The sequence below is a fragment of the Polyergus mexicanus genome, unplaced genomic scaffold, assembly GCF_030449975.1.
Source record: "Polyergus mexicanus isolate NDT 795.1 unplaced genomic scaffold, iyPolMexi1.0 SCAF_8, whole genome shotgun sequence".
Taxonomy (NCBI): domain Eukaryota; kingdom Metazoa; phylum Arthropoda; class Insecta; order Hymenoptera; family Formicidae; genus Polyergus; species Polyergus mexicanus.
In genome coordinates, this window is record NW_027223328.1 from 729,354 (window position 1) to 740,808 (window position 11,455).

At 28.1% G+C, this 11,455-nt stretch overlaps 4 protein-coding genes across 9 annotated transcripts; 3 read left to right on the top strand and 1 right to left on the bottom strand.

Annotated features, from left to right (window-relative positions):
• Positions 1 to 82: 82 nt before the first annotated feature.
• Positions 83 to 2,071, top strand: LOC138935567 (zinc finger C4H2 domain-containing protein). Of its 4 annotated transcripts, none has more exons than XM_070300231.1 (5): positions 83 to 434; positions 513 to 684; positions 805 to 986; positions 1,123 to 1,332; positions 1,444 to 2,071. In XM_070300231.1, the coding sequence occupies exons 1-5, from the start codon at positions 376 to 378 to the stop codon at positions 1,571 to 1,573; spliced, it is 753 nt and encodes a 250-aa protein (XP_070156332.1). In that variant the 5' UTR covers positions 83 to 375; the 3' UTR covers positions 1,574 to 2,071. The 4 variants fall into 4 exon arrangements, with proteins under 4 accessions (XP_070156332.1, XP_070156335.1, XP_070156330.1 ...); XM_070300234.1 differs by having other exon boundaries at positions 84 to 434; positions 1,123 to 1,323; XM_070300229.1 differs by having other exon boundaries at positions 85 to 434; positions 1,108 to 1,332.
• Positions 2,072 to 2,134: 63 nt separating this feature from the next.
• On the bottom strand, positions 2,135 to 8,194 carry Cln7 (CLN7/MFS domain-containing 8). 3 transcript variants are annotated; one of them, XM_070300226.1, is made up of 10 exons: positions 7,641 to 8,194; positions 6,742 to 6,899; positions 6,240 to 6,387; positions 5,896 to 6,139; positions 5,716 to 5,804; positions 5,297 to 5,516; positions 5,015 to 5,114; positions 4,629 to 4,763; positions 4,386 to 4,495; positions 2,136 to 4,267 (listed from the first exon to the last, which is right to left on the bottom strand). In XM_070300226.1, exons 2-10 carry the CDS (start codon positions 6,771 to 6,773, stop codon positions 3,747 to 3,749), a joined length of 1,599 nt encoding a protein of 532 aa, XP_070156327.1. In that variant the 5' UTR covers positions 6,774 to 6,899; positions 7,641 to 8,194; the 3' UTR covers positions 2,136 to 3,746. The 3 variants fall into 3 exon arrangements, with proteins under 3 accessions (XP_070156329.1, XP_070156327.1, XP_070156328.1); XM_070300228.1 differs by lacking the exon at positions 6,742 to 6,899 and having other exon boundaries at positions 2,135 to 4,267; positions 5,896 to 6,158; positions 7,641 to 8,193; XM_070300227.1 differs by lacking the exon at positions 6,742 to 6,899 and having other exon boundaries at positions 7,641 to 8,192.
• A 430-nt stretch (positions 8,195 to 8,624) lies between these two features.
• On the top strand, positions 8,625 to 9,957 carry Mrps18b (mitochondrial ribosomal protein S18B). Its single transcript, XM_070299988.1, has 6 exons — positions 8,625 to 8,699; positions 8,896 to 8,972; positions 9,050 to 9,212; positions 9,327 to 9,424; positions 9,498 to 9,628; positions 9,775 to 9,957. Exons 2-6 carry the CDS (start codon positions 8,910 to 8,912, stop codon positions 9,905 to 9,907), a joined length of 588 nt encoding a protein of 195 aa, XP_070156089.1. The 5' UTR covers positions 8,625 to 8,699; positions 8,896 to 8,909; the 3' UTR covers positions 9,908 to 9,957.
• On the top strand, positions 9,957 to 11,329 carry Pyroxd1 (pyridine nucleotide-disulfide oxidoreductase domain 1). Its single transcript, XM_070299987.1, has one exon. It carries the CDS (start codon positions 9,992 to 9,994, stop codon positions 11,327 to 11,329), a length of 1,338 nt encoding a protein of 445 aa, XP_070156088.1. The 5' UTR covers positions 9,957 to 9,991.
• The last annotated feature ends 126 nt before the right edge of the window (positions 11,330 to 11,455 follow it).

Here is an 11,455-nt window from a genome sequence, read left to right on the forward strand (position 1 = left end):
CTGTCAAGATTACGAGTCCCAGCATCCCAGATGGCGCAGCGCGTTCATCTCGTTTGAGAGATTTCGAAGTTCGCTATCTTACGCGGATAGATGAAAAAAATAATTAATGAAACGCTCGCGGACGCTATTTTTACGATACTCTGTCAAAACGATTACTGTCAAATCGTTTTGCAAAATTATCCGAAACACTGGATCCGATTTACACAGTTGTTATAATTTTACATAAAATTCCTGTCATGTGAGCACGTTTCTTCGTACTAATTGCTCCGATACGGAATATACAGTAGAGTCCAACACACACAAGTTAAGAAAATTATACAATTAAAATTTCATAGAACTTATAATATATAATTAATAGAAATCAGTCTCTTCGAAATGTCAGCACCCGAGACAGCAGTAATTTTTGCAAAGCTGGAAGCTTTAAAAGACATTAGGTATGTCATGTGTAATATCTTTTTGTATATTGCATATAAAATTTATTTGTTTGTTTAATTCTCTTTGCGTATTTCCAGATCAAAAACTGTTCAATTGGAGAAACTGAAACAGAGAATATTACAAGAGGTGGAACAGACTGAGCAAGAGGAGAAATGTTTATTAGAATATAAACAAGAAATGGATTTGTTAATGCAGGAGAAAATGGCACATGTAGAAGAGCTGCGTCAGATACATGCAGATATTAATGCAGTAAATTTATATTGCTTTTTTTTTTACTAGGAATAATACCAGGATAGTATAAAATTATACAAAATATTAAAGCATATGGAGTTTCCTTTTTTTGTTGCTAACAGAGTTTATATTTTCTAGATGGAATCAGTAATCAAGCAAGCAGAAGAAGCACGTAATAGGGCAAGAGAAACAGCAAAATTGATTCATAATAATGACTATCAGCCATTGAAGCACGACATTGATCGTATGCGTAGAGAATTTCTAGGTTTGGAAAGATTACCAGAATTATATGAAACCGAGTCAGATCTTATCTCCCCAGAGTAAGTATATTAATTAGGCTCAAAGCTGTTAAGCTTGCCATTGTGAAAAATGTATCTACTGCCAACTATTAAATGGAGAGTGAAATTATAGACTGAGCTGAGTTAAACTTTTATTGTGTAGACGGTTTGTTCATAGCTACTTTGAACGGCCGATGCAAAAGGCAGAATGGAGAGTAGAAGTACGAGGTGACGATTTATTACCTCCGCTCGGATTACATCATCCTGGACATCCAGGAGGTTCGACACCTTTTCTAGCTCCACAACCCCTTCAGGGGCCAAGTAAACCAGAACCTAGGCCATTGCCACCAGCCCCAGGGCCCCCAGCTCCAACATTCAGGTACCACTGGTATATCTCGACCTCTTTATTACATTTTTTCTATGTAAGACTAGAAATATTATATATCTCTATTATTATCGTTTTTATCATTAAAAATGTTATCTCCACCATATTTTACAGGCAACAACCACCACCTATGAAATCTTGCCTTTCATGCCATCAACAAATTCACAGAAATGCACCAATTTGTCCACTTTGCAAAGCAAAATCGCGTTCACGTAATCCCAAAAAACCAAAGAAGAAAGATTAATTTATAATTAGAAATATTATTTATATGAATAATCCACATTGCTTTACAATTTGTCTTAAGATATACATATATTAATCATTTTTTGTAATCCATAGAAAATACGCACTCTTATCATATCGGTAGCATTTATAAGTGATAACACATCACCTCCATACGAATGTCTTTATATATGTCAATTTTTTAATGACAGACTTTTTTAGGTTTCGAAGTTTTATTATATTCGTGTTAAGAGTATATAAAAAGAAAATGTAAGAGAAGAAATGATAGCCAAATATATATAATTTCTACTACTACAATAGAGAAATAAAAATAAAAATTTAATATTTGACAACATTGAGATTCGTTTCTACATCTTATATATATATATATATCTTATATAATAGTAAAAACAAAAATTTTTATGTTGGTGTATTATATTATTAAGGATTTGTAAAAAGTTCGAAGAATTTTTACCCATTTTTCTTTTATTATAGAAATAAAACTGTATTTATAGCTAAACCACAGAACAGAATGCAAGTTTTATTATAATTTCAAATTTTATTATTAATTTTGAATATGATACATAGAGTATATATGTATAATTATAAGTACAACATACATATTTTGATTTCTAGTTATTAAGTATATTCAAATCATTTTCCATTTATTAAAAATATTACAAATATTAAAAAATATATGTCTGTATAATTTCGGTATACATAAATTCGTTATATATAAATTTACAAATATAAGTCTTTACTTAAATTATGTTTACAATTTTTTATTGGACTATGAATGTGATGTTAATCGTATATCTCTTCACAAATATTTCCATTGAATTTTTTCTATCACATTTTCCGCCCAATAATAACATCCTGTGATTTTCGAATATTGAATGTAAATTATTTTTATTACAACTCTATATGTTATTTTCTTTTGAGATATTCATTTTAAAAAATTAATACATTAACAATAATATCTGTCATCTGTATCAAATATCTGTTTCTAAATTAATGTAAGACTAAATTTGGTAAAAATTCTATTCAGATCAGTAGCTTTGCTTTTCGAGTTATATGAAAAAACAAACTGCATTTTTTATATTCTTGCATTGATCTATGTTGCATTTATATTATATAAAAAAATATGCAAATATGGCAAATCTTACAATAATCTAATAAACATTCCAACATTTAAACTATATCTTGAGCGAAAATGATTATTATTATGTATCAATAACAACAAAAACGTTTTTAAAAAAGCCATTTGATTATCAAATCTTGTGCAAGGACAATCACTTATTACAATATAAACAATCAAATAAAAATTTCATATTACATAATAACTGTTACAGCCTAACAAATTTGTACATATAATATTATCCATAGTTCATATACAATAGACACAACAGTGCTCTCCTATGTACTATTCTTATATGAATTTGTACATTATTAAAGTCCTTTATAGATTATATTTTAAAATTTATGAAAAAAAAGAAAAGTAGAAGTGCTCTTAGAACTTACGATTTTAGAATATACATATTATTATAGAAATTTACTTTTTGTTTCTAATGATTAAAATAATGACTTGTTACTAGAATTAAGATTCTTGTATATGAAAATCGCTATTTGTGCCAGAATTTATCTCTATTATACTCTTATTATTCTCTCAATAGAAAGTTACTAATGTTAATATTAGTATAAGTGTGAATTATTTTGTTTTAAAGTTATAACTTTTATGCCATTATTGGCATACATATTGTTTATGGCAAGCTTCTATTGTCTTCATACTCTGACAATAGCATTTAATATTATATTGAAATTAATACGATATTACTCCAGCAGGATTTTTACAAAAAAAAAAAAAGATAAAATATAAATAAGTCATACTATTAAAACTTTTGAGTATTATAGATTTTCTCTTATCTTCAATTATTGTTCATCTCTAAGAATTCAGAATAGAGGCACTTATTCTTAACTATATAGCGAAATATGTAACATTGTATATAAAATATTTATGTATTTAAAAATTGCATAATAATAATTTATATATATTCATAAAAAATATAGATCAGTTTATGTGTGCGTATCATTATCAAAATAGAATTTGTTAGCGTTTATATACAATATGTTATGGCAGTTGTATATATTGTATTGTTTGCATAGATAATTTCTTTACGTCAACCTCATTATTATCATTATACTTTTTCGCAATCACAATCTGATGTTCCATTAAACTTTACAGTTTCATGCGATATTTGAGTATTATCAGACCTTAAATGAACTAATGGAATTTCGACATCTTTCCCTTGCCTATTCGGCGCATTATCGTTTATTTTCATCTCCGATAAAATCAAACGTTCACTTACAAATTGTAACCACAACATGGAAATAAGCAACATTGCGCCGGTAATACCAAAAGTATGATATGTGCCCAAGCGAGTATAAATGAGGCCTACAAACACTGGGCCTAAAACACGAGATGCACAACCCGCACCTGTCATTAAGCCCATCCATACTCCTTGCGGTCGCGGGCCGAGAATCTTGCTAAATATAGTTTGTATCAAAGTAACCCCCAAGGGATAACCTATGGATGTAAAGCTATAACCAATAAAGAATTGAGTAATTGTCAGTTGTGGAGTATATAGGCACCATTCTTGAGTAATTGGACATCCTAAGATTTCTGTACCATTGGCGTCTACCGTGATATTATTATACGCTACAAAATATTCCAACGCAAACATTTTTATTATAGAATTATATACATTATTGTGTAATATAATATGCACAAAATGAAAATAAATCATACATAAATATAATTTGAAGTATATACTTACGTCCAAAATCTGCAATTTGAGGAGGATTGGGGCCCCATGGAATACACAATACTCGCCCAATCAACATAAAAAAGAATCCACCCCACATCATTACTTTGCGTTCTTCAAATCTATAAAAAAAATGCAATATTACTTAATGATACATATACAATATAATTGATATCACTTATTTATATAACTATAAATGCTATAAATTATTACTATACAAGTATTTGTCTTGCAATTTTAAGTTTTATTTTATACCTTTTACAGAGTGGTCCAATCATAGTAAATGTAATACAAGCTATTACAGCTCCAACACTCATCAATATTCCCATATAATATAGTGCTTCCTTTTTAGACCAAGCAAACTGATCCATAGTGAGAGAAGTACCGAGTCTATACATATAAATAGCATATATGTTAATTAAAATCTAAACAAAAAAATCTTGACAAAAATGTCAATTTATTATTTAAATTTTAATATTTTATAGTAAATATGTCGAACTGTCTCTTAAAATCTCGACTGTCTCTATATAAATAAAAGTTTGTTTTCCAGAGAAAAAAAATAGATTTATGTATATATTTATTTTTATTTTCAATTTTCCTTTGATTGTTCTTAATAAATATCAAAAAATAAATATACTTACGTCTCAAGAAGAACAAAATTAAAGACCAAAACAAAGAATGCACAAATTAAAGTCCATGATGCTAAATAATCAGGTTTTATAGCTTTCCATGTCTCTTTTTCTGCAAATACAATAAATTCTATTATATAAATATACATACAACCCATCAATATCAAAAAGAAATAATAATAAAAAATCATATAAAATAAAATATCTAATTTGATCCAAAAATGGGGTAAAATATGTGAAATTATGATTAAACTTGAGAATTAATATTATAATAAAAATATAAATTTATTATACCTGTAGCTGTGCCCTCATTGCGCATAGCTTCTTTTATAGCAATTTTATATTCTTTGAAGTACCATGGAAGGAATAAAATAAAATTGAATATTCCCATTATTACATTAATCCAACCAGCTGCCGTGTACATGTTTATAGGCAGCATTACAAGTACTATACCATGGTCTCCAAGAGGTGTTACAGCAGCTTGCAATGCAGGACCCACCACAAAACCTAGCACCTACAAAATACTTTGTTATTCATATACAATCAATATAAATTATTCAATTGTCTTCTGTACAATAAGTAGGTAAGCTAATTTTAACAAGATCACCTATTATCAGAGAAATAAAGAACTATAATATAAAAAACTGTAATAGATTTTTAATCTGTGTATTGTATATTCTGTGATATAAAAATATAATAGGAAAAAAAATTACCTGTGCAAGAGATACCATAGAAACTGCACGTGTACGTTCTGAAAGTTTTGTAGCTGCAGAGAGATAAGATCTTGCTACAGCAATATTAGCTGCAAAAAGTAATATATATTTACGATTAATTAAAAAACAAAATATACAAATATACTAATATAATTCCAAAATTTTAAAGATTTTATTAACCAGAACTAACTCCAACGAAGAATCTGGCAATAACCATATAACTTTTTTTGTCACCAGGTATCACCTCAAGGATACTGTAAGCTGCTGATGCAGCAGTGAACATCGCTAAGGTTACTAAAAGTGGTAATCTTACTGATCCTCTTTTATTGCCCCACCAGCCCACCAGAGGCGAAAACAGCATTTGTCCTAATGGATTAGCCGCCACTACATAACCCATAAATTCTTTTCCTGCCGTAGGATCCAACTAAGATATAAACATGTATCTAAATATATATTGCATGTAATTTCTTCTGATTTTTTTATCAATATATTATCTTGTACATATATGTACATTACATACAAACCTTGTCTAAATATGGCCAAACACCAGTAAGTATAATACTGAAGCCAAGTGACATTAGAAACATGGTAAAATAAATTATGTAAATACTTTTCCATCGTTCTTTTCTTTCAAGTTTAGTCTCTAAATCATCAAGAGGAGGTTCAGTGCGCCTAAAACAGTTTTTTTATACAGCTATTTACATATGCATATTTATAAGATTTTCAATTTCAAATAGATTTTTTTTTTACCTTTATAGAAATTGAATTTAAGATTCTTAATTATAAAGATATGTAATAACAAAGATAAGCATATTCACGCTAAATAATGTCTCCCCATTTTTTTGTACAAAAAAAAAACCAACTCTAAATTGGCCAAAGAATTGTTAAGCACTAATGTAATAATAATACGCGAGACACTCTGTATATAACAACTCTAATAATAAAAGTAAAAAAAAAATTATATATATATAAAATATACATGAAATTTAATTATATTAATTCAATAAAAATTTAAATGTACTTTACCTTCTGATAAAAAATTTCTTGCATCGATCCATTAAAACTGTTTCACACTGTTTTGTTTCTCATTTAAAGAATTGAAAACTTATATAGAACAAATAACTTGGAAGTGTAGATCTCAATATCTTTACAAAATATCAGCATAGAACAATTAACTCATCAACCTTGTAAGTAAAAAGGTATATTTAAATCTACTTTGAGATTGAATTTTCCTTAGTTAATATAATGATAATTATGTATGTGCATATAATAAGAATTGTAAAACATTTTTACCAGGATTATATAATGCAAGAGATAATAAAATTTCAAATTTACAATTTTTAAAGATATAGAAAAACTATATATGTTCTAAAGATAAGAAGTAAAAACTTCATATTTCTTAAATTATTAATAGTTAAATTAAAAAGAAAACCAAAAACTGTTTTTTTTTTTAGTGTAAATCATATTTAAGAAATATAAATAATATGTAAGAAATATAAATAATTAGTAAATAAAAATAGATAATAACTTTGCAATTAATTTTAAACATATTATGTTCTTTAGAAAGAAGTTTAAACTTCAAAATTAAACTTAATTAAACTTAATTAAATATTCAGAAAAAAATAAATTTTGTCTAATAATAATGTCTTTTCTAAGAATTTGAACAAATTAAAAAAATATTTTCAAAACTTGTCATATTTTATAAAGCAAATAATATTTTTCTGGAACATCTTATAAAAAATATATACTTATATTTTTAATTTTATATGTATTTCTTTTGATATATATTTTGTATTTATACAATAAATTATATACTATAATTATGCACAATATTATTTTATAGTTTGATCTAACATATTATCTCATTTATTAACACTTTCAGATGTAAACACTTAAATATACTTTTATGAATCAGAAAAAATCACCTTTCAGAAACGTCATCCCAGTGACATGAAGAATTCTAATAGCACAATATGTTATCGAAGCGATCTCTTGTCAAAATTGCAAGGCTAATTTCTTTTTTCTTCTTCCTTTTTTTCATGAGATGCTATCCTCAGTCATGCTAAGCCAAAATAGGTCATTGAACGACTTCGCTACCCGATCCAGTTCAATTTCAATATGAGAATTGATGAGAATTGATTTGCTAACATTGGTGACTCGGCAAAATAAGAATAAACATCTGCGATATTCGACAATTGATTCTGAGAGATCCAGAATCTAGATTTCGTTCCATATAAATCGATGCACGCATATCTTTTCCCGTATCTTGCATGTTCCCATCTAGAAAATAATTATTTCGCGGTTTGTCCATGAAAGAAATGCACTAAAGAGCATCAACGCGAGAAAAACTCGCATCACGATTATTTCTCCACATTTTAAATATAAATGCGCTTTGACTATAATATATTGTCTCTCTTTATATCCATCAACTGCGGGAAAACAATATGACAATGTAGATTATTCTTCTAATTAAATTTCTGCATCAGTTTTATCTTTTTTTTTCTTTTTCTTCTCAAAGCAAAAGCACTTCTACTCGAAACATAAAAAATATAGAAACATGCAATCACGCAAATCTGCTGTATCTGAATGACCAACATCACTTTCGGAATTTAGGAAAAAGAAATAACTAACCAAAATAATACGGTAACCAATAATTTTTTCATCTTTCCGGAAAAGCGAAAATTTGATTGGCTGGTCACATCGCGTCTCGTGTTCATGAAACGTCGTATGAATCAAATAAGAAACTATTTTAGAATTGAAATAAATTATTAAATGTTAAAAAATTATATGTTTACATGTAATATATCCTTTTTTTTTAAATATATTATTAACTACATTGTCATATATGTATTTATGAATATATAGATTCAGTTTTCATTCTATGATTTTCGTATTACTTGACTTTGTCGAATATATATGTATTACGATGTATATATATAAGATAATGATTATTCTTTAAATGATAATTGTGCGATAAATATCATGTATGTCAATATCAATATCTATTTACTTCATAATATAAATTTCGTGATAATTTATTTATATTTAATTCGTATTATGACTTCATTCTATAACATTTACCATTGTAAATTCCAGGTTGTTTAAACCATGTGCTGTTAACCTATACGAAACTGTTTAATATTATATAGTATTTTAAATAGATACTTTTTATTTTCACAGTAACCTTGCCGAAGATGTTGATTCTAAACGCAATACATCGAATAGGAACATTGGCGCGAGCAAATTTAACTCATAAAGTAAGTTTGCAAAATAATTGTATTAGAAAAAACATATATTTAAACCAATATCTTTTATAGATATAAATTATTTGTAGTTCGATTCAACAAGATCCATTATTTCCTCATGTCCACGCTATTCTGATAATACGAAGGAAGAAATAACGACTGAAGGCAACAGATCGACTGTGTGTACCTCCAAAGGTGCACACAGACCAATTGTTTCAGTAGAGACAAGTATCAAGTATATGGATAGTGATGGTAAGAAGTCATTAATTAGTTATTACATAGGATTGATATTAAGTATGATTATTATAAAGTTTAGTAACATGTCATTATTACAAACTTATATGATATGAATATCACAAAATCTAGCTTACAAACAGACTTATGGAGATAATCTAGTATGGAAATTATATAGAAGAAATTATAAAGGACAAAGAGCACCTAGAAAAACTCGAAAAACTTGTGTAGTATGTATGCAAACTTTTCTGCCATATGACAAAATTAATATAATCTTTCTAATAATTATGATATATAATTTAGAGAGGTGGTATAATATCTACTGGAAATCCCTGTCCCATATGTAGGGACGAATATCTTGTATTTGATCATAGAAATGTCAAGTTACTTGAACAATTTATCAGCAAATACAATGGAGAAATTTTAAGTTACTCGTAAGTAATATCTTAGTTTCATCACTAATATTTCATTAATATTTTTCTATTATATTTGCACTAAAATATCTTTTGATATATATATATATATATATGTATATATATATATATATATTTAAGTTTAGATATTTTCTATGTATTTATAGACAGACAAGTATTTGCCAAAAGAGACACAAAGAACTCGTAATTGCGTTAACAAGGGCTAAGGATTATGGAATTATTACATTCGATGTTCCTATAAGACAATACAATTATTTTGATTGGAAACAGAACGAATAAAATCAATTAACACACATATATATATATATATATATATATATATATATATATATATATATATATATATATACTTCTCTATTAAATATGAATAAATCCAAAGCATATATGGAAAAAAAAATAGAATCCACCTTTGTCATAGTCGGAGGTGGTATAGCTGGAGTATCTTGCGCCGAAGGATTAAGTTTTCTTGCTCCAGAAGAAAGTATAATCTTAATTACTGCTAGTTCTTTGATAAAAGCCGTGACAAATATAGTTCCGTTAGGCAAAACATTAATGCATTTTGATATAGAAGAGAAAAGTGCAACAGTTTTAGACGAGAAACATAAGATGTTAAAAGTGATTCATGATACTGTAGTCAAGATTGATACTATTGGAAAATTAGTAGAAATTAGCAATGGAAAGACTATAAGTTTCAAAATATTGTGCCTTTGTACTGGCGCAAAACCGAAATTGATTACAGAAAACAATAACCTTATTGTAGGTATTCGTGATACAGAATCTGTACTACAATTCTCTCATAAACTTAAAAACGCGAAAAGAATCATAATTGTTGGTAATGGAGGAATTGCTACCGAAATTGTACACGAGATTAAAGGCGTGGAAATAATCTGGGTAATTAAAGATAAACATATTTCTGCAACTTTTGTCGATCCTGGAGCCGCCGAATTTTTTTTAAACAAGATTTATTCCAAATCCGATATGTCGAAAAATAAAGATACACCAACTAAAAGAATGAGATATGTAGTATCAGATACTGCACCAGTTAAAGACGGAGCTGCTCTTGGTCCAGATTGGCACAACAGTTTTGACATGAGCAGTACATTTTTTACATCTACAAATGTACAAGTCGAGTACGAGTGTGAAATATCGAAAATATTTACTTCCGATGAGCAAAAACAGTTTAATTCTACAGAAAAATGGCCAATCTATGCACGACTAACAAATGATAAAATTATCGGGTGTGATTTTATTATCTCAGCAACAGGTGTTATTCCAAATTCTGACATACATGGATTAGAAGATCTCAAAAAAGGAGAAGACACTGGATTATTAGTAAATTGGAAGTTAGAAACTTCAGAGAAAGATATCTATGCTGCTGGAGATGTGTGTACTGTAGACTGGCCAAAAGCGAAACATTGGTTTCAAATGAGACTTTGGACGCAAGCTCATCAAATGGGTCGTTACGCTGCAAAGTCAATGGTCGCGACTTTAAGAAACGAAGAATTCTTGCAAGACTTTTGCTTTGAACTCTTCACTCATGTGACTAAATTTTTTTCTTACAAGGTTATCTTACTCGGCTTGTACAATGGACAAACTTTGGAAAAGAATTATGAAATACTTTTGCGAATCACCAAAGATCAAGAATATATCAAAATTATTTTACAAGATGGCAAAGTACTCTGCGTTGATACCACTGCTTAGACAGATTTGGAGGAAATGTGTGAAAATTTGATACTTGATCAGTTGGATTTAAGTATGTATGGAGAAGATTTGTTAAATCCTAATATCGACATTGAAGATTAGTACTCTGCGTTGATACCACTGCTT

What these genes read in the sequence shown, in the direction of transcription:
- Mrps18b (XM_070299988.1), top strand. Translation starts at nt 8,910, where the DNA reads ATGTTGATTCTAAACGCAATACATCGAATAGGAACATTGGCGCGAGCA. An exon ending in GAGCAAATTTAACTCATAAA is followed by an intron (nt 8,973 to 9,049) that starts GTAAGTTTGCAA and finishes AATTATTTGTAG; the next exon opens with TTCGATTCAACAAGATCCAT. An exon ending in GGAGAAATTTTAAGTTACTC is followed by an intron (nt 9,629 to 9,774) that starts GTAAGTAATATC and finishes ATGTATTTATAG; the next exon opens with ACAGACAAGTATTTGCCAAA.
- LOC138935567 (XM_070300229.1), top strand. Translation starts at nt 376, where the DNA reads ATGTCAGCACCCGAGACAGCAGTAATTTTTGCAAAGCTGGAAGCTTTA. An exon ending in TCAGATCTTATCTCCCCAGA is followed by an intron (nt 987 to 1,107) that starts GTAAGTATATTA and finishes TTTATTGTGTAG; the next exon opens with ACGGTTTGTTCATAGCTACT. An exon ending in CCAACATTCAGGTACCACTG is followed by an intron (nt 1,333 to 1,443) that starts GTATATCTCGAC and finishes CATATTTTACAG; the next exon opens with GCAACAACCACCACCTATGA.
- Pyroxd1 (XM_070299987.1), top strand. Translation starts at nt 9,992, where the DNA reads ATGAATAAATCCAAAGCATATATGGAAAAAAAAATAGAATCCACCTTT.
- Cln7 (XM_070300226.1), bottom strand. Translation starts at nt 6,773, where the DNA reads ATGGATCGATGCAAGAAATTTTTTATCAGAAG. An exon ending in AATTTTGTTCTTCTTGAGAC is followed by an intron (nt 4,764 to 5,014) that starts GTAAGTATATTT and finishes TTATATGTATAG; the next exon opens with ACTCGGTACTTCTCTCACTA. An exon ending in ATTGGACCACTCTGTAAAAG is followed by an intron (nt 4,496 to 4,628) that starts GTATAAAATAAA and finishes TTTTTTTTATAG; the next exon opens with ATTTGAAGAACGCAAAGTAA.